The sequence below is a fragment of the Pelobates fuscus genome, chromosome 3, assembly GCF_036172605.1.
Source record: "Pelobates fuscus isolate aPelFus1 chromosome 3, aPelFus1.pri, whole genome shotgun sequence".
NCBI lineage: Eukaryota > Metazoa > Chordata > Amphibia > Anura > Pelobatidae > Pelobates > Pelobates fuscus.
Window position 1 is genome coordinate 73,504,496 of NC_086319.1, and position 20,848 is coordinate 73,525,343.

General features: G+C 37.0%; 1 protein-coding gene across 1 annotated transcript in view; it reads left to right on the forward strand.

Annotated features, from left to right (window-relative positions):
* The first annotated feature begins 214 nt into the window (after positions 1 to 214).
* STAB2 (stabilin 2) overlaps positions 215 to 20,848 on the forward strand; it is a 135,293-nt gene continuing 114,659 nt past the window's right edge. Inside the window, exons 1-6 of the mRNA XM_063447208.1 lie at positions 215 to 353; positions 7,729 to 7,862; positions 9,627 to 9,742; positions 17,317 to 17,402; positions 18,460 to 18,529; positions 19,942 to 20,037. Of these exons, the coding sequence (XP_063303278.1) occupies positions 279 to 353; positions 7,729 to 7,862; positions 9,627 to 9,742; positions 17,317 to 17,402; positions 18,460 to 18,529; positions 19,942 to 20,037 (577 nt within the window). The 5' untranslated portion in view covers positions 215 to 278. The remainder of the gene's footprint in view (positions 354 to 7,728; positions 7,863 to 9,626; positions 9,743 to 17,316; positions 17,403 to 18,459; positions 18,530 to 19,941; positions 20,038 to 20,848) is intronic.

Here is a 20,848-nt window from a genome sequence, read left to right on the forward strand (position 1 = left end):
TCAGCAGCTTTTCACTTTCATAGTGCAGCTTAGATAGGATATCCTGCCATTTAGTTGGCAGGGATTCCTTGTTCGTTGCAATCATACAGTCAGGACTAGCAGAATTTCCTGTGGATGGCCAGTTTCACAGGCTTATGTTTCTACAGGAAAGAGAGGTGGAACAGAAGTATAGAAAACTATTTAAAGAGACCACAAACCCACTGCAAACACAGTGAAATTATAAGCATTTGGGGTCATTTCATGTTACCACAATCCACATGAAACCAGTTTAACACAAGATGAAGGAAAAATCACTTATTTATTGCTTTGCGGTGTCTGTGAGCCTCCTAGGAATTTGTATAGTGGAGTGTCTGGTAAGAAAACCCAAACATATTATACACAGACAAATACATGCACATATATGCACACACACATATACACACACAAACACATACATACACTCAAACACATATTTACACAAACACGTACATATATAAATATTCACACAAAATCTACATACACAAACAACATACACACACTTATATAAACACACACATACACACGCATTTATACAATTACATGGATCATGAAATATGTAAGAAACAAGAGTTTAGAGCATGTTTAACTTTTGATATCTTAAAATGTTATTTTTCTATAGTTGCTGTGTTAGAAGGGCTGGCTATATATGATAAGACTTGTAACAGTAGCAAGTGAATGTTGATAATAATAGCCTTACCTAGCAATACGTGCATTTCTAAGCTATTCACATTATAGAGTTTCGGTTTGGTATTCATCGGCAATGGTTTTGCAAAAGATACAAAATTGTGTACGATACAATGTGGTGCTTGCTTTGATCTGTAAATATCTCCGAAAATATATATATCACTGTTCGGTAAACACTGAGATACGTTGGATTGAAAAACACATTTTCTGTATTTATTATAAAATTATTGAGCTGGCACACTATTACGAAGTAGCAACATTCCAGCTGGGCAAAGTTTGGCTTAAATTTTACCAATTTAGTCTTCAAGTCACCACAATTTACTATTTGGTGCATGAAGGATAGGGTATTCTTTTCAAATTGTTTTGGAAGCTTACAGATTAAATAAATAGTCTGATCAGGATGTACAATTCAAATATGAAATACAATTTTAACCATTTATTAACAATCAACAGACAATTTTCAATTATATTCTTTTATCCTGATATTGAGGGGCTTCTTATGTATTTCTTTAACAGAATTATTCATATGTTTAAATATCTTGTGACTATTTTTGGGGGTTTGTGCAAGTAAAGATGTTAAATATATTTAAATTTCATACAGAGCTATTTAACATAATATCTAGGCCCTAATTTAAATATCCCCGGTGATGATCGAATTCATCGCTAAACTATTTATACATGGTTTAAAGTAAAATATAAAGATATTGTGATGAACTACCAAAATGCAAAATTTAGACCAAAACATTTATACTGGGGAAAAATCCAATATTCAGCTTGCTATTTTGGTGAATAATTTGGTTTTTATTTCACTGTAATTCTCCATTTAGTAACTAAATAATGTAGAGTTTCGCTTTCATTATTCACAATGGGCAGTCCTAAACATTAAAAGGGAGTCTCACATAATATACAGAGCTAGTTTTAAGGACCATTTTTTGTCGGCTACCACAGCAACCATAGTAATGTATATATGTTTGTTTCTAGATTTTACAGATAGATTTAACAAATATAAGGGATACCTACTGGGCCACTTGTAGCTGGCCATTGGTTGGATGATGTTATCCTAGACAAGGAAGTTCTTCAAGTGTCAATTCAGTTGCTTTAACTTGGGTGAGGGGTTGAGACAATTCAACCTACAGAGACATGACCATACCACTTTAACTAATCACCAAATGTGAGGTTAATTATTAAAGCATATTTGTCACAGTTTACAAAAAGCAATAGCTTATTAAAAGTTAAATATTTGTTGTGCTATTTATTTTTAGAAAAGTTTATATGCCCTGCCTGCCCTGGCATGGTATGTAAATTGACCCTGGCAGCGAACATGCGTTCGCACAACATTTTTCTGTAGCTGCCTGAATGCGGATAAGTGCGCCTGAGACTAAGTTGAACTGTGTAGAGGCAACTGTGTTTTTTTACTCACCTTCACTAGTTATTCACAAGGAATGCGGGACTGTTACTTTCAGATAAGTAACAGATTCTTTTAATGTTTCTGCATTTTAAGGTTTTTAGCATCCCTAAGTGAATTTTTAGGCTATGTGTGTGCATTTTGTTGAAGTGCAGATTGATCATATCCTACTAAAATGTTTGCTGATTAAATAGAAGCCATTATATTGCACCTTTTCTCGGACAATGTAAATGTCAGACAGATAGACTAGAGCTATTTCTTAAGAACTTTAATTTTGACAGGGTTTCATATTCGACATGGTTGCACACCGCTGTCACCGCATGAGGATTTTAAACCGAGAAGCACTGGATTGGTGGATTGCAGCAATTGTTTTGCAATATTTTTTTTGTAACTTAAAGTGTTCCTTTAATTTTCAGAAGCAGATTATTGTGAGATTGGTTTTATATCATTATTGCATTTATAGAGAGTTTTATTATTATCATTATTTTTTTAGAGTAAACTGAGGCAAAATTAAAACTTAATTACAAAATTTGGCAAAAAAAACCCACATACGTTGTGACTATAACTAACTTTTTCTTCCAAGTCAGGTATTTAGATTTTTAGGGGTTTAATAGGTGTTTACTGAATAAACTCCTCAGTGATTTATTACTGCAAGTAAATATGGTGGGATTGTGTGTGCATTTGTGTGGGATGTTTGTGGGGTTGTGTGTGGGCTGATTGCAGAATTGTGTATGTGTTTATTGGCTACCTCTGGAGTTATGTGTTTGTTAGTTGTTTGTGGTAATCGTATATGAAATTTCTATAAAATTATATTTATGTATGTAGACTGTTTTGGGTATTGTGTGTGGGCTGGTTATGCTATGAATGTGTGTAAACTGTCTGTAGTCTATGATGTTTAGGGTGTGTATGTGGGTTGATTGCACTATTTGTGTGTGTGGTGGAGGCTGTCATTGGGGTTCTGTGATTATGAGCTATTTGTAGTATAGTTTGTGTTTATGTGGGCTGCCTTTTGTGTTATGTATGTGTGTGAATGCCTGTGATGGTAAATGTTTGTATGTATTGCTTGTAGTTATGGTATGTGTGATGTGGGTTGTATATGGTATTGTGTGGGGGAATGTTTGCAAAGCTGTGTATGTGTGACTGTATGTGGGACAGGTATTTGCAGGGAAGTTGGGGTGATCTTTAATAAAAATGTATTGTCTATATATAGCTTAGTAATGTTATTATAACGTTTTAGCACCCCCCTTTCTTGCCTACCTTTTATTAGGAAGGGGACATTAAAATTAATTAACCCCTGGTGGTCCAGTGTATGGATCCAGCTGTCTGCACCTTGGGTGCAGACCCCTACTGCCTCTGTCACTGTTCTGGCGCTTTTGCAGTGAGACAGAGAGTTGCCATGGTAACCAACGGCAACGCAAAGGCATACTGCACTCCATGTATGGCACATGTGCCATGGGTTACCGACCCTTGCTCTAGCTTATTGGCTATGAATGATGTTTATTTACCTCTTCAATTCTTGATCTCAAAAACTAAACAAGGTGACTTGTAAAAAATATAAAAACTAATTATATTTTCCAACTTGACTGATATAGCCACAATTTCCAATATGGCTCCAACATAATGGTAATTTATAATTTAGGCAGGAACTCTCTAAATCTTATCTGTAGAAAATATAAAATAACTGTAATAATAAGTTATGTTCAACTGCTGTTTATTCAGTAGTAGCCATAAACAAATAGCACATGAAATTAATTAACTTTACTTTACTCATGACTAAGGCTCTAGGCCCAAATGTCATATATTTGTTTTGTGTTATTGTTCCCAGTAAATCCTTTTTGAAGTTTCCATCCCGTTGAACGTGTGGACTTTCTACTTTTAACTATTTGTTTGAAAGCAATGATCCTTCATACCACGGCGTGCTTGGTTGGACTTTGGCTTTGCTATTTCTTATGCCCGAAGGCCACACCATGTTACTACTGAAGTAGTGAAACATTTTCATTGTATTTAATCATAACACTGCAAATTAACCTTGAAAAAAGTAATAATGTCACACGTCTGTGGTCCCCAGTGTTAACCAAAGAAAACCAAGCAGCCTGATAAGGGAAAGACTTAAGAAACCATGTGGAATCCCTTAGATCCCAAATATTGACTACTGGCAGTCGTACCTTTAGCCCATGTGTGAAGAGGTAGAAGGATAGTTTACACTGAATAGGGAATTAGTAAATGGCCTCCATCCTTTCCTCCACCACCTGGCTATTTAATGCAAGCACCATGCTGCTCTCAGCTGTAGCACTGAATAGGTTAATTTTCAGTCCATGTTTGTTGGGTATCCTGAAATTAAATCATATGGCAAGTGGCACCTTATGTATCTTGACATTGTACTACTGAAAAACAGTTAACCTGTTTAGCAAATGCGTAATGACGCTAATCACAGCTGTTAATATAATCATGTGGATCATTTCTTCTCTAATCAGAAACTTTATTTGCTGCAAAATTGTATATTATAAAAAAGATTTGGACAAGTCAACAGAGCAGGAAAAAAGGTGCCTATTTATGTGCTGCAATGCAAAATGTGCTACAATGTTTCCTAAACTAATGGCTATGCCATACCAGGCATGTTTGCAATATCAACTCTGATTTGTCAAAATTAGATATGCACTATATCTGTATAAACTGATCAGACACAACATTAAAACCACCAGCCTAATATCGTGTAGGTCTCCCTCATGTTGGCAAAACAGATCTGATACATCGAAGCATGGACTCCACAAGACCTCTGTTCGTGTCCTGTGGTATTTGGACATTAGCAGCAGATCCTTTATTTCCTGCAAGGTGCGAGGTGGGGAACTCCATCGATCAGATTTGTTGTTCCAGCACATCCCACAAAGGCTCAATCGGATTGAGATCTTGGGAATTTAGAGGCCGAAGTAACACCTTGAACTCTTTATTAAGTCCCTCAAACCTTTCATGATCAAACTTTCCTACTGAAAGAGGCCACTGCCATCAGGGAACTCCATTGCAATGTGTGCATGCTGGGGTGTACATGGTCTGCAACAATCTCTAGGTAGACTGACACCTTTCTGTCATGGTCAGCATTACGTTCTTCAGCAAGTTGACCTACAGTAGCTATTCTGTGTGATGGGACCAAACGGACTAGCCTTCACTCCTCACATGCATCAATGAGTCTTGGGCCCCAATGACCCTGACACTGGTTCACTAGTTGTCCTTCCTTGCGCCACTTTTGATGGATACTAACCACTGCATTCCGGGAACAACCCAGAACACTTGTCATTTTGGAGGCGCTCTGACCCAGTCGTGTAGCCATCATTATTTGGTCTTCGTCACAGTCACTCAGATCTTTTTGCTTTCCCATTTCTGCTGCTTCCAACACATGAAATTCAAGAATTGACTGTTAACTTGCTGCCTATTTTCACTTGACAGGTGGTTTTAATGTTGTGACTGATCAGCAGTAAAAAGAAATTAGACCTCGATTTAATAAGCTTTCCAAATTATTCAATAATATGAGAAAAACTTTTAAAATTATTTTTCTGCAGAAGTCACTGTTGTTAAAGTCTAATGTTTGTAGATACATCATTTGGAATGCTTTTCTATCAGTATTGAATCATTTAGAATGTTTAGTTGAGGCCTTAGTTTTATAATAATGATTGATTGCTTTTTTGCAATCCTGTATTAATGAAAAAAGGGGGAGCAGCAGCAAGAATCGTTTTAAGGGAATTGTTAAAAAAAATAAAAATAAAGGAAAAAGTCAGTGGGCAATTGATGACCCACTTACCCCTTCCACCCAGAGAAGAACACAGCTTTCCTACACATCCAGTCTCAGCATGAGTGACCATAATTCAAATTTGGAGAAACAAAACAGTGCCCTAGCAATAGCAGAAGTCATTTAATTTGAAACAAATGTATTTTTCAAAAAATGAAGAAATGGAATGGGTGAGTGGGTCATCAGTTACCTACTCTCTTTTTCTTCTCATTATTTGAAAATTTCCCTTTTTCAAATTAAATTACACTGCTCTCACTTTTATCGAATGCCTTTCATTGGAGTGGTTGCACCCTGCGTGTCTGAGTGTGTCTTCTGGTGTATTTACTCCTGCTATCTCCCCAGACACAATTTTTAGAAGCTTATAGGGCACCATTTTATTCCACTACAAAGGACAGCCCTTCACGCTACAGCAGCAGCAGGAGCCATTTTAGTTTGAAAAAAATTGGCTTTTTCGAAAACTGAAAGAAAAAAACGAATAGACAACGATCAATGTTCTACTCACCCCTGAGATGAACAAAGCTTTCCTAAGCATCTAGTCTGTACCATGACTGAGATTTTGAAAAACAAAGGTCTGTATCAGTTTATACCAACTCTGTGGAGGTAGAAGATTTAGCCACAATGCAAGACAGGGTGAAAACATAGCAGTGAAATGCATTTTAAAACATTACAACCAACACCACCATTGTCACCACATTTTAAAGTACTTATTTATTTATTTTTTACACACACTGTATATTACTGAGGGAAGAAGCTTGCAATTTGCAAAGCACAAGCAGTGGCACAGAGGCACACTGCAAATGAAATAATCTGTATCTCACTAGAAATAAAAAAAAAAATACCATGTCAGTAAAGCCAGTAAAATAGTTCTAAATCAGAGAATATGAATCAAAGATGGTGTAAGAGGTACTTTGGCAAGAGAGAGAGTAGCAAAGCAAAAGGAATTTATTTCTTTGCTTCCTTCTTTCTCTCTCTCGTGGTAGTGACAATAGATTTTGTGGTGGTGCATAGTAAGAAGAATAGGAATAGTGGGTGAGCTACTTGTGGTCTTGGTTGCAAATGATACTACAAATGTGTCAATTAGACGAGGCAATTCAAAAGCAGATATAGATGGACATAGCCAAGGTGGAAAAGATGCAGAAGCAAAAGAGTGCACACTAGCTGAAAGAAATTCTAATATAATGCTGCCTGTCCTTTCCAGACTCTCCCCTTGTAATTCTTCTTGTTCATAGTTGAGTTCCTCCTGGGCCAAAGATAAAGAAACTATGCCTGCAGTTTCTTCACTAGATTCATTGCCACCACCAAAACTAGATAGGGGAGACATTACTCATTCCATAATATGTCCATTTGGTGCTTTGGAGTTACAAAATTCAGCTCACCCGCCGATCACCCCAAATTCATGCAAATTGCAGTTCCTTTGCAAAGCAATGCACAAGTCTAATATAAAGTAGTATGTATCTACTGATCACACACTTGGCTGGCTGGAGATTGTCCTAAAATGTGTTTCTTTGGTCCTATCATCCTTAAAATTCCACAGATATAGCTATTGTATGTTGTTAATATGAAGGCATCCCATCCCCCAACCTAGACTTTTGGAAAGATTTGTGTCCCTCCACATTACAAAATTGGAATATGCTTTGACCTTTGTACAAAGTGGTCTCTGGTCCTACCACTTATGCACCACATTAACACACATATTTTAAAGCAATATATAGATTTAAAATCTCACATATTGATTCCTTTTTGCTTTGAAAGCGGGAATCATTTTACATGGATTTTTTTTTAAATGTTTCAACTGTTTTGCTTGTTTTGATTTTCTTTTTCTTATTGTCAATTTTTACAGGCTAGTAACAAATGTGATAGAAGCATTTTTCTTTCATCACACACGGAGTGTCGCTCTTGTGCAGTAAACTCTCAAGTAGATTGTAATGAAGGTTTCCTAAAAATCAGCAACGGAAGTGGAATACGCGATTGCAGGTAATTAGACTTTCAAAAACAATCTTAAAGTTACTTTAAACATAGAGATGATTATTATATCTCTGAAATCACAGGCCATCTGTGAATTGTCACAAATTCTAAATTAATTTAACATTTTAGACCAATTTGCTATTGTAGGCTAAAGAGGTAGCATTAATTTTGAATTCCTGAATATTCATTTATAACCCTGAGAAAGTTGAGGATGAATGTAAAAGGGTATTTCTTTGCCAGGAAAAATACTATTGAATAGAAAACAAATAGGGGAGTACATTAAAGACATTATGTCCCAGCAGATGTATTTATTAATTTGTATTTTTTTTCATTGTTTTATTTGCTGGAAATTAAGAGACAGAAAGAAAAGGAAGTTAGGGTTTGTACTTGGCGACTTTTAGGGAAATAGATATATCCTGTTAGTCACGATTCTCTTCCAACAGCGTTGCGTGGTCTGTGCACCTGCCCACTATACAGCGTTTGTTTTTCAATTTCTCTTTTTTGGTGTAAAAATTTACAATTCCCTTGTCATATTGCAATGTAGAAGAAGATCACATGCCCGTTATTGAGGGTTTTGACATGGTATAAACTCTTGTTAATCTCTTATTATGCAGGCTGCATACTACCAACTACTAACATACTACCAACTGTCCATATTTGGGAGGGACAGGCCCTATATTGGGCCCAAATCCCTCTGTCCCTTTTATGTCTTAATGTCCCTCTTTCCTAGGAGCTCCATATTCTTGGTGTGTCTGAGTGTATAACAGAGCTCCACCACAGTAATACTCACAGTAATGTGTCTTTAACCCCTTAAGGACACATGACATGTGTGACATGTCATGATTCCCTTTCATTTCAGAAGTTTGCTCCTTAAGGGGTTAAACAAATGTGTTTAAAATCAGGCTGTGTAGATACACTATACCTGTTCTAAATTACATTTTGGTTACTAAATTGTTATAAGTAAGTGAAATAATATGTCTCCGAACTGCCCACCTAACCACACACACCCCTGAGTTAGCAAAATCCAAGACCCGCAATTAGGACATGGAAATATACGTTATAATGGACAATACACAAATTAAGCAGGGTTATTCACTAAAGGGAATATTGTCAGGAATTCCAAGGGAATTTAAAGTCAATTTCATATATAAGGCCAAAATAGCTCAACTGGAAGCATAACTAGCTTGAAGAATTTTTACAGTTCTGGCCTTGAATTTGAAATTCCCTTTGAATTCCCAATAAATCTCACAGTAGTAAAATACCCTGTTTGTGTTTTAGAGGAGAGGGATCCATGCCAGAATTAACTAAGGTGTCCCTGATATTTTTCTGATTTATTTTGAGTGTGGGAAGGCTCAATCACTTACTAGATTGCTCGGGTTCCAGGGCATTCAGCCACGCTGACCCTACCTTCTGGAACACTTTACTGTGCGCAATCAGAGAGGCACCGTCCTTACAGACTTTTTTTTTTAAAAAAGCTAAAGACCCACCTCTTCCATCAGGCATTCAGTCGACTCAGCTGACCTTCAGAAACTCCTAACTTTTATGTCTTTATGTTTGTATACTTGTAAAGTGCTTTGAGTCTCACAGGGAGAAAAGCACTATAAAAATAGCAAATTATTATTAAAAACTATTATAGACAAGGAGTGCATCCTGTTTTACGGTTTCTTTGAGATTTATGTATGTTTGGAGTCCATGGCAGTTATTCTACATTTTAACTTTTTTCTAGATCGCTTATACCATATAATAATGTACTCACTTTGTGATTCCGTCTAGATACACTCTGGAAATAAGGGACTATGCTATATCTCTCCCTGGTTGCCGACATACATGTATAATGAGAAAAACTCAGGCTCTGTGTTGTCCCGGGTATTGGGGACCAGACTGTATGGGTAAGTTCTACACCCCCCAAACCAGTATTGATTTTACATGAGTGTATTTAATGTCTGGATAAATAAACCTCTAATAAGATAAGTTTACTGTGTCAAGAATGAGTCAATATTGCATGGTCCAAAATATTATATGGTTGTCAAAATGATATTTAGGGATTAGCATAGGATGTTATATAGAGTTTGTTATTTCATGTTCTATGTGAACCACTGTATATTTTAAATCCTCGTGTATATATATATATATATATATAAAAAAAATTATATGTCCGATGCGGTCATGTCAACATGATCACATGGCCCGGAAGGGCCGGATTTGCCAGTGGAGGACTGCTTGGGTTGTCAGGCCTTCTCCTGTTTGGGATCACTGCAGAAGATATGTACGGCGGCTCTCCTGCAGAGTTTGATCGTTAGGGCATACTATGTTGCCCTAACGATGTTAAAGCCCTGCTTTTATAGGTTGGCATAGTAGGCCCTAACGGCTTTAAGGTGTTAAACACGTACAAAACTAAACCCTTGGTTTACAAGGGTATTCCTAATATGTCTCTATGTCTCAGTCTATGTTATCATTATTTAATTTCCTCACTCAGGCATGAGTATACTGACGGAGAATTGAGGATGCCTGAAGTACAGCCTCACATGGATAGAGTTAGGGCTTCTCTTTAGGATACATAGCCTGATTAAAACTTACAAAATCCTCGATGGGAGGCAGGTGGAATAGACTTCATAAAGAGGCTTGTCTTCTGGGCCGATATCGAATTTTATGTATTTAACTCTGATCTCTAGCATTTTGGCTTCTGCGCAAGCCACACAGTTGTATTACTCCTGCTATGCCTATCGTGTACAACAATAGAGAATTTAGATAATGTAGCTATATAAAAACAAAAAATCCTCGATGGGGGGCAAGTTGTATAGAATTTATAAAGTGGCTTTTCATATGGGCTGATGCCAATTATTGTGTTTATAAGACTGCTCTTTTGTATTTTGGCTTCTGCGCAAGCCTTCAAGTTGTATTGTTCTTGCCTTGCCTATCGTGTGCAAAAATAAGGAATTAAAAAAAAAAAAAACGTACAAAAATGGCTGAGAATATAGACACCTCAGTGTGAAATTCAATAATATTTTTATTACATTTTATTAAATTTGACATTATTTAATAAGATTCAAAAATGAAGAAAATTCTTTCCAGACTAAAATACAAAAATGTTATTGTAAAAATATGTCTCACTCTCAGCTCAGTAGTTTTCAGTAATTAATTTCACTTAATCCACACATGTCAAATCATATGTTTGTCTTTAAAATGGCTATACAAGATGACAAAATTGATACATTTCATTGGCTATACATTTTTTCAACTCAATGTTAAATGTAAACATAATCTACACACATTTGACATAATAACAATTAACAGATGGACAAGTCTGATGATCTAAACAATTTAACCACAAAACCTCCTATCCCAGTTATCAATGGACACACACTTCATCTGGCTATCCCCTCCCGGTTACATTCCAGCTACAAGCATAACTAAAAAATAAAAGTAGGACAAACCTAATCAAGTAATATAAATTATATATATATTATACCGACCATGCTAACTCTTGCACCCAGGTGGGCTTACCTTGAGTACTTTTCTTGGCAAGCATTCTCCTATTAGTTTGTCATTCATTCCGTTCACAGGAATACATTCAAACACACTGTCACAACCACAACTGTTCACAGCTGCACTCAGCCCCCCACCCCCAGGTTTCTTCTTTCTAAGCAAAAGTATAGCTGCTGCAAACATCTTCATATTCAAAAAGTCCTTCTTAGAGTTCAAAAATCCAGTGGTCATCATTGAAAAGCATGCATCTTATTTAGTGTTAGCATCTTTGTGACACAGCAATTAATTTGCTTAATGAAATGAAGAATAATTGAGACAAAAAATGGATGACAAATCAGCACAAGAAATTCTCCAGGCACTCAAGGTGTTAAAGCCGCAGGCAGTTTTTAATAGAACAAAAGGAGCAACAACGTTTCGACCTGCTAAGAGTCAAACTTGACAAAGACCTCTTAGCAGGTCAAAACGTTGCTGTCCCTTTTGTTCTACTAAAACTGCCTGCAGCTTTAACACCTTGAGTGCCTGGAGAATTTCTTGTGCTGCTTTGTCGTTGTGGGATTGCTAGTCCTACTCCGGAGCACCGGGTGGCTGCTGGGATTGAGTGCAGCTCCTATCACCATTTTTGCCAAAAAATGATGACAGGCCAACAAGCTCTGTGTGCTCTTTGCGCCAACTAAATGATCACAAACATTTAAGATTTCATAATGATTTGGCACGTAATGTAGGATACTTGTATTTGAATTAAAATTGTGTTTTTCTGTGGACCACATCACAGATGGTCATAATCAAAAGGTCTTATGATCATTGAGAAATTAGGTTTATTACCTTTTACAACTCATACATACAACACACTGGTTTAATACCAGCTAACATCAGCGTCCCATAAAGCAAGATTGGGGGTGGTTAAATGCGGTGGGCTACTGACCTTACTTGTGTAACTGGTGCTGCCTAAAAGGCTAGACCTGACTTGGAAGGGAGTGGACTCACCCAAAAAATATGTACATCAGCCTATCGTGAATGTACACTAGGCTGCCTGCCAATCACCCAGGCCAGCCCATGGAGTGCAGTGGGAGCACGTCTTCTCATGTGCTAGTGCTACGCTTTTTGGGGAACATAGTCAGATGGTGAGCCAAGACCATAAACTAGGGTCTGTCCCACAGAAATCAAGACTGTTGAGAGGAATGGTAATACAGAGTTCATAAAGTAGAACTACTGTAACCCAACATATTTTAACAATTTTTTTATTTTAATCAGTTGTGATTTTCTTTTAATTTACCATTTTAAAATGTATATGTAAGAGAAAGGACGAAGTGTTTTGCTACTTGTAACACTCTCATCATTTACACTGTCTGTCAGTGATCGCCAGCTGGGGTCATCAACCTATATAAACTCAATGCGTATTGCGTTCAAACCAGACAGTAATATTAAGCCCCCTTTATGAGGACTGTTTTGTAAAGCAAATGCTGGCCTGGGAGTTCAGCTAGACACAGGACCTGTCGATACAAAGGCATACAGCCTACAAATTAATCTATCATGTTCCAGCAATGTCAGATGTGCCTTGGTATCATTGTAGCCAACCTGTATCAGCAACATCTTCACACACCACAGGCAACACCATCCCAGCTGTTGGACATTTTGTTCATAAATTACTCTGTTTTGCTTCATACCCCAACCTTTTAGGGAAACACAGATCCCTTTTGGTGAGAAATCTCAAGTATTGTCAGGCTTACACTTACATTCTCTAGGCTCCAACACTGTCTGCCTAAGGACGAAGCAGGGCACCAGTGGGAATGTAGGGCTGATCAGAGCAGGAGGAATCAGATGTCTCACAAGGCGGTATACTTCCCTGGGAGGAGTGGGGTGTCCGACAGATTCCTGGTCATCTCACGGTGACAGGATTCGAAACTGCTCTCAGACATTGGGAAATGTCTTAAAAAGCCAGCTGGATGTGTAGCCTAAACAGGTGCTCACTTCAAATGCACAACATAACCTGAGCAAGTTGCTCAGTCATTCTGTGCTCTCAGTTAGTGTGTTTCCAGTTTAATTATACGCTGTATTCCTGTTATGACCTTTGGCTTTCGTCCCCTGACTGTGTATTTTGGAATTGATCCTGTGTTTATTTGCTTTGGACCAACTGCCTTTTTAGATCTTTGACATCTTGCCTGTTTTCCGTATTTGAACTTGTCACCTGGGCTTTAGACCTTGGAATAGATTTTGCCTTTTGCCTTCAGATCTGCCCCTTATTTCCCACTGTTCCGCATTTAGAGCCCATCTTTACCCATGTGAGAAGTATTGTAGTTGCTTGAGGAGCAGGTTGACAACTGGATCAAAGAGTTGTCCATGTCCACTTTTAGAATGGAGCCAATATAAATCACACATTCTACCCTCTCATCATTACAGCCACAATCATCAGCCATCATGCCACCAAAGCCACCATCGTCTCTGCCACCACTAGCCATTCTGACAGTCCAATGATTCCGTCTTTGCAAGTGCTTTCCATTCTCCTTTGTAGTACACGTGCACAGCAACCTGTTGATACCACTCTAACCACTGTTGAAGCTCTAAGGGATTATGTCCTCTACATCCAGAAAATTCTGCTTGACCACAGGTCTTCATTTGAGATTTGTCTTGTTACCTTCATTTATTTTGTCAATCTTTGTGATCTATATGGATACCTTTGTTATCATGATATGTATATATATTTCTGTGGAGTGTGTTGGATTTTCACAAATAATAATAATATGAGCTATGGATGTTTTGTTAGTGAACACTAATGATGCTGTGATATCTCTAGCTATCAACTAACCTAAATCTTTTTTGACAGGAGACCTCAGGTTCCTTTCAGTACCATTTTTTTTTAGTCTAGAAATACTGATAACTATATTTCAGTTATTATAAATAATATAATGTTCAGCAGCAAATAGCAACAGTGTATATAATGTATTATCCTGTAAATATGATATGCTAGATACATATCTATGTAACGTTTGATGTTTTATTCTGCTATTGGAGTTGTTCATTTAAAGGCACTTATAAAACATTTTTCTTTTTTTGTAGGTGTTTGGCCTGTTTATCTATATGTTCCTTTCTTTGATATGTTTTAATATGCTCTGATATGTGCTTTACGTTTTCAGTGATGCCATTAAGTTAACACATATAGGGTGTTTAGGGATTTAAAGGAAAACTATAGGGTCAGGAACACAAACATGTATTCCTGACCCTATAGTGTTAAAACATCATCTAGCCCCCACCACCCCTCCCCTTCCCTGCACCCTCTCCTTCCCTTGCCTCCCTAAATATATTAAAATCTTATTTGTATTCAAATATGCAGCTACTGCCTCTGCCCCTGATCTGCCTGCTTGGCTGACATCATCAGAAGTGATTCTCTGAGCCAATCACAATACTTTCACATAGGATTGGCTGAGACTGTCAAGGAGGAATATCAGTGGCAGAGCCAGCAAGTATAAAACACTGCCCTGGCCAATCAGTATCTCCTCATAGAGTTGCATTGAATCAATGCATCTCTATGAAGAAACTTCAGTGTCTGCATACAGAGGGTGAAGACACTGAATGGCAGTGTTGCTCACTGTGCAGCACTGCCCTAGGAAGCACCTCTAGCAGTCATCTGAGGAGTGGCCAGTGGAGGTATCCCTAGGCTGTAATGTAAACACTGCGATTTTTCTGAAAATACAGTGTTAGTGCAATAAGCCTGAAGGAAATGGTTCTACTCACCAGAACAAATACAATAAGCTGTAGTTGTTCTGGTGACGATAGTGTCCCTTTAACTGTCTTTCTCTCCTTTACCCCAGGCCAAAGTAGAAGCAAGAGTCACTAAGTAGAGGCTATGTAATGGAAGCCGTTAGCCTCTACATAGCAACTGGCTTTTAGTAGTGGCAGTTTGTAACGCTACTTGTTACATTTTCTAGTCCATAAACATACACTACGCGCTAACCATATCAACAGGCATTTTAGTGAATAGCAACAGGACTGAGAAAAAGTAGACAAAACTACAAAGAGCCAGTATGTGGGAGAAAGATATGTTAGTATAGTGGCCTATAAACTTGTTAAGTTTACATTTTATTACAATTATAACTTCTGCCAACTTAAATTAACCCCTTAAAGACCAAACTTCTGGAATAAAAGGGAATCATGACATGTCACACATGTCCTGTGTCCTTAAGGGGTTAAAGTCGTTCGGAACTCAAAATCATCTAAAAGTTACTGTTGCTGACTAAGTAGTTTAAGACTTCTTGTGATCATAAAGCTATGTATGTTTTGTTTTGCCATCACATCTCTCTCCTTATCTTTAGCGCAAAAGAACGGCTTTATAAACACACTAGTGGAAGTCAGTAACTTCCTGTGTTGGAACAAATTGAATGATTAGAACATGTATGGATCCTGTTTTGGTGATGACAAAGTAGGCTCAACAGTATCATCTGTGCTTCCTCAAAAAGATAGGAAACGTAGCAAGTGAATGCTTTATTGTTGGTGATCACATTTAAGGATGCTGAAATGTAGCAATGAATAGTTAAACATATGTAAATGTACCTGTTACAAAGAAATTGGGGTTTTTGCAGCCCAAATGTAGAATTTACCTACATTGAGCTCATTTGCATATGCCTACCCAGGATCCCTTGCAGTAATGAGAGCACTGTTACAGTGAGATTTCTGTGGGAAAAGCAAGTCTTATGGCTTGACTGGTTTATACATTTGTGTTTAGAAATGTATTAACTATCCACTTACTTCAGGTGGAAGGAGTTTTCATCCACACTTTTTTCCCCCACTACAACTCTATTGGTATGTGTGTGTATATATATATATATATATATATATATATATATATATATATATATATATATATATATATATATATATATATATATATATCTCCTGTCCATAAAAAAATTAATGCAATGTATACATTAAAAACAATAATAACAATAAAATAATCTGAAATATCTCAGTCTCTGTAGGTTTTCCCGCCATTTTGGGGTCATAAAAATATTTTTTCTTTTAATGGGAGATTGTTTAGCTTCTTTTCAGGATAAGCAATAAAGGAAATGTGTCCTTTTTTTGAAATTTTTTTACAACTATTCCTTTCAGATAGAATTGCATGTCCTGTCCCCAAGGGCCGAAAGAACAATGGCTTTCTCCTTTCTCCATTTCTCACATGAAAAAATTTCCATATAAGCACTTTCACGTGAATTGTCAAAACAAATGAAAGAACTGATAGCAGATGAAAAGACCAAGAGGTCAACTCTCTACATGTCAGCACCGTTATTGCTTATTCTCAATATACAAAGCACACGTGGCTATTTTCACTTCTGAGTAACTCAGTAACTTAGAAAAATGTTGCATACAAAATATTAAAACATTTCTGTTAAAAATCTCCTAAAATACTTGCTTCCTCCCAGAATAATTAAATGCATGCATGTTTTCATTTGGGGTATATCTGCTAAACTGGGATTTTTATTTATTTTTTTTGTTTGGAAAGTAGAGTGTAATTTTATGTGCATTTTAAGTGATGTTCCTTTGAGAATTATTTTGTGCAGTATGTGTCGATGTGATTAAAAACCAGCTTCTATACCATGTATGACATGGTCTTATACACATATCTTCAGAGTTCATTATATAAAAGATAAAAACTGAGAACACAAAGAGTAAAATCATAAATACAAATATAACATGCAGCATTTTATATTAACACATTTCTTAGGATTAGACATTGGGCCATTTAGATCTAGCCTATTTACTGGCATAAAAAGTCATTGAGATCAAATGGCCTGCATGACTTTAGTTCTTCTTTTAAAGACTGATTTTCACCATTGGAATATATCATTATAAATGTAGTTTTGTTGGGTCCACAAGTCATTTACTAAAACACTGAGAATATGGCTCAGTAATTTTCGGTACGAGATATGTCAGTGCTTAGTAGCCTACCACGTAAATAAATCACGTTTTTTTGATTCTATATTTGTAGAATGCCCAGGAGGAGCTTCGGCACCTTGCAACAACAGAGGTATATGTTCTGACGGGATGCAGGGCAATGGGACCTGTTCATGTAAGGTAAGAAAAAGCAAAAATCTCCATACATTCTGCCTAACTTCTGTCTAACGTAGAAACTGCAGCTGTAAACCTCCGTCCTAGTTCAGTGTGTGATGTTTGATGAAGGTCTTTTTAATGGTGAAATAATAGCATATTAAAAAATTATAAAATATTGTATTATTTGCCTATTTCTAAATTTTGAGGAGCTTGGTAAAACTAAAATCTGAAGACCTCCTTAAAGGGTTTGGTTGTAATCCAACCTTGTTAATAACATTTGTATAATAACTCGCTGAAGGGGTGAGCCTAATGGGCCAAGACTAATACATTAAATCTGTTTTTTCTTGGTTAGCTTGTATAATACCATCTCTGGTTTGCTTGACCTAGCTTGTTTACTGTGATTATCTGTTAGTGGATACTGTGTTACCTGTTAAATCTGACTATCTAAGGACAGATAGCACGCTAATATATTCTTTATCCTATCATTATACATTGGATTATATTCTGTGAATAAGGTATGCTACATATCATTATAACATGGAATGCTTATACTCGAAAAAGTCAGAAACGTGAAAGCTAACTGGGGAGGGAGAAGAGGAACACCATATATAAGTGGTTGGTGAGATACAGACTAGAACATGGGAAATACCAGGTAGGGTTGAGATATAATTTAAGAGTGCAAAGATGGGAAAAGCTGTTCTTTTTCTGCTTTGGTCTTTTCTGTCTGTAAATTTTCATAATAAAGTTCATCCTAATCTGTAGCTAAAAGTAAATACTAGCAACTTATCTCTGCCACCTCTAAAATGAATCCCATTCCCAAATGATGTAACTGGCATCCATCAATCGCAAGTATGCAGGTATGTGTTAATTGTGGAGGCCTCTGTATTACCTGGGAATAAGGTGATTACATACATACACTGGATTTATAGCACAGGAACGTCAAGAAAACAATAAAAGGATACACTTTTATTCTACGTATATTATAGTAATTTGCAGATAAATAATATTTAATTTGCTATTTTATTTTTACTAACTCTGAGTTAATTGTATATTTTTTAATCTCTTTTTTTCCTAATTTTAGGCAGGATTTGGTGGAACGGCCTGTGAGACATGTGCTGAAGATACATTGTATGGAACAGACTGCAGCTCTGGTACATCATGTATTTTTGTTTTTATTACATGTAGGGCAATGACGTTTGATGGTCTTGTTTTATGAAAAGAAAAGCTGTAGATGCTATTAAATGGGCACTATTAAATATGTACCAGCAATGGCTACACACATAAGAACAGATCTTGCAAAATGCATTGTGTACGGGAATAGTTCCCAAACATTCTGGGTGCCAAAGTTATCAAGGTATACTTGACATATACCAACATCTGTCTACAACATTTATAGCATTCATGACCTATAGGTTGTATCCATTTCATCATTATATAACATACTTAAAGGAACACTATAGTCACCAAATCAACTTTAATAAAAAAAGATTTGGTGTATAGACCATGCTCCTGCAGTCTTACTGCTCAATTCTCTGCCATTTATGAGTCAAATCAGTTTGCTTAGGCAGCCCTAGTCACACCGCCCGGCATGTGCCTTCTTAAACACTTCCTGTAAAGAGTCATATATTATTTAAACTTCCTTTATTGCAAATTCTGTTTAATCTAGAATTTTCTATCTCCTGCTCTGTTAAAAGCTCGCTAGAGCTTCCAGGAGCCTGCTGTGTGTGATTAAAGTTCAAAATACAGAGCAGGAGAAATAAATTAAGAATAGGAAAGTTAATATCTGGTTGAAAATTAACCAATTTTTCTTCATACAGGCTGTGTCAGTCACAACCAGGGGAGGTGTGGCTAGAGCTGTGTAAACAAACAACAAAAGTGGTTCAACTCCTACATTTCAGAGAATTGAGACATGATCTATACACCAAAACTGCTTCATTAAAGGACCACTCCACAACCCAAAAGCACTTCAGCTTGCTGAAGTGCTTTATGGGTGAGGAGTATCCTCATTTAACCCCAGTATATAAAAGTGCTGATTTCTATGAAAAATCTGCACTTTTATCAATTAACCAGGGAACTCCCCCCTGGCTGTCAATCAAACAGCCAGCCAGGGAGGATTCCTTCCTACTTCCGTTAGCTCCTCTGAGCGCGTGCACGTGGGGACCAAGTCAGAGTCTTCTCAATGAGAAGAGAATGAAAGGGGGGCACACAAAGGCGTCAGTCATAAGAGCTGCAGGTTTTGTTAGCTATTTGAAACTATATTCACAATGAATACAAACATGAAAATATTAATTGACAGTATATCTATTAAACTGTGTTTTTTTTGGTGGGGGGTTTGGAAGTGTGCAGTGGTCCTTTAAGCTAAAGTTGTTTTGATGACTACAATGTCCCTTTGAGAAGGCACTGATTTCTATGTAGATGTTATTCCCACTTTCCCCCAGAAACAATGCAAATTCAAATTCGAACATTAGTGAACACTCGGAGGTGCAAATCAAACAGCATATTGTAAATGTAAAAAACAAAAACCTTCTTTTTTGTATTTGATTTCTAATGTGTCACATTACAGAATGCGATTGTCTACATGGAGTCTGCAACAGTGGAATCACGGGGGATGGAATATGCTTGTGCTTGTCAGGATACGGTGGGCTCAGGTGTGATCAGCGTAAGTAAAGATAAATAAATCCACTTTTAGATAATCGTGCAGGAAAAAAGTGATTTAGATGTCAGGTGAAGAGCTGTACTGGAGATGAAAGCTGATATTTAGTGGTGGAATTAGAAACGTATTTCATGGTGGAATGGAAAGCGTTGGTGGAATGGGAAGCTGATATTTAATGGTAAGATAGAAAGCTGTTATTTAGTAGCGAAATGGAAAGCTTTGTTTAGTGGTGTGATGGGTTACTGTCTGTTAGTGAATAGGAAGCTGCTGTTTGTTCATGGGACACTCTTTTCATGGAAGAGATGTAAATGACATTAAATCTAATCCCATTGTTGAAATAAATGCCATATCATTATTGAAAATACTTGTAGCTGCATAGGGCAAGACATGAAGACTGTTATCTGACCGATATGATCTAGTCATTCTAGTGGCTCCAAGGGATTTTATTTACAGTCCTAGAATTGTCAATATTATAGCTCATCAAAGCCTTTACCAACCTTTTCCGACCAGGGAATAAAAGCTATTGAATCTATAAATGTACCCGTTCTTTCCCTTGTTTTCATCGCTTCTTGAGGTGCTGTCTCAGGATTGTTTGGGACATGTGTTACTCATTGAGGCGGTGTTTTGTGGCTGTTTCTGATACGTATGGTTCTATTCCAATTGCAAATCAATTAACCACATACACCTCTGGAATGATGTCACCATAGATAAATCCTGGGGTTTACTCAGTAAACTCCAATTTGTAGCAAATATATCACTGAATGGCAAAATAAATTAGAAAAGATATAGTGACCGCTCTGGTATATTTGAGCCTTGA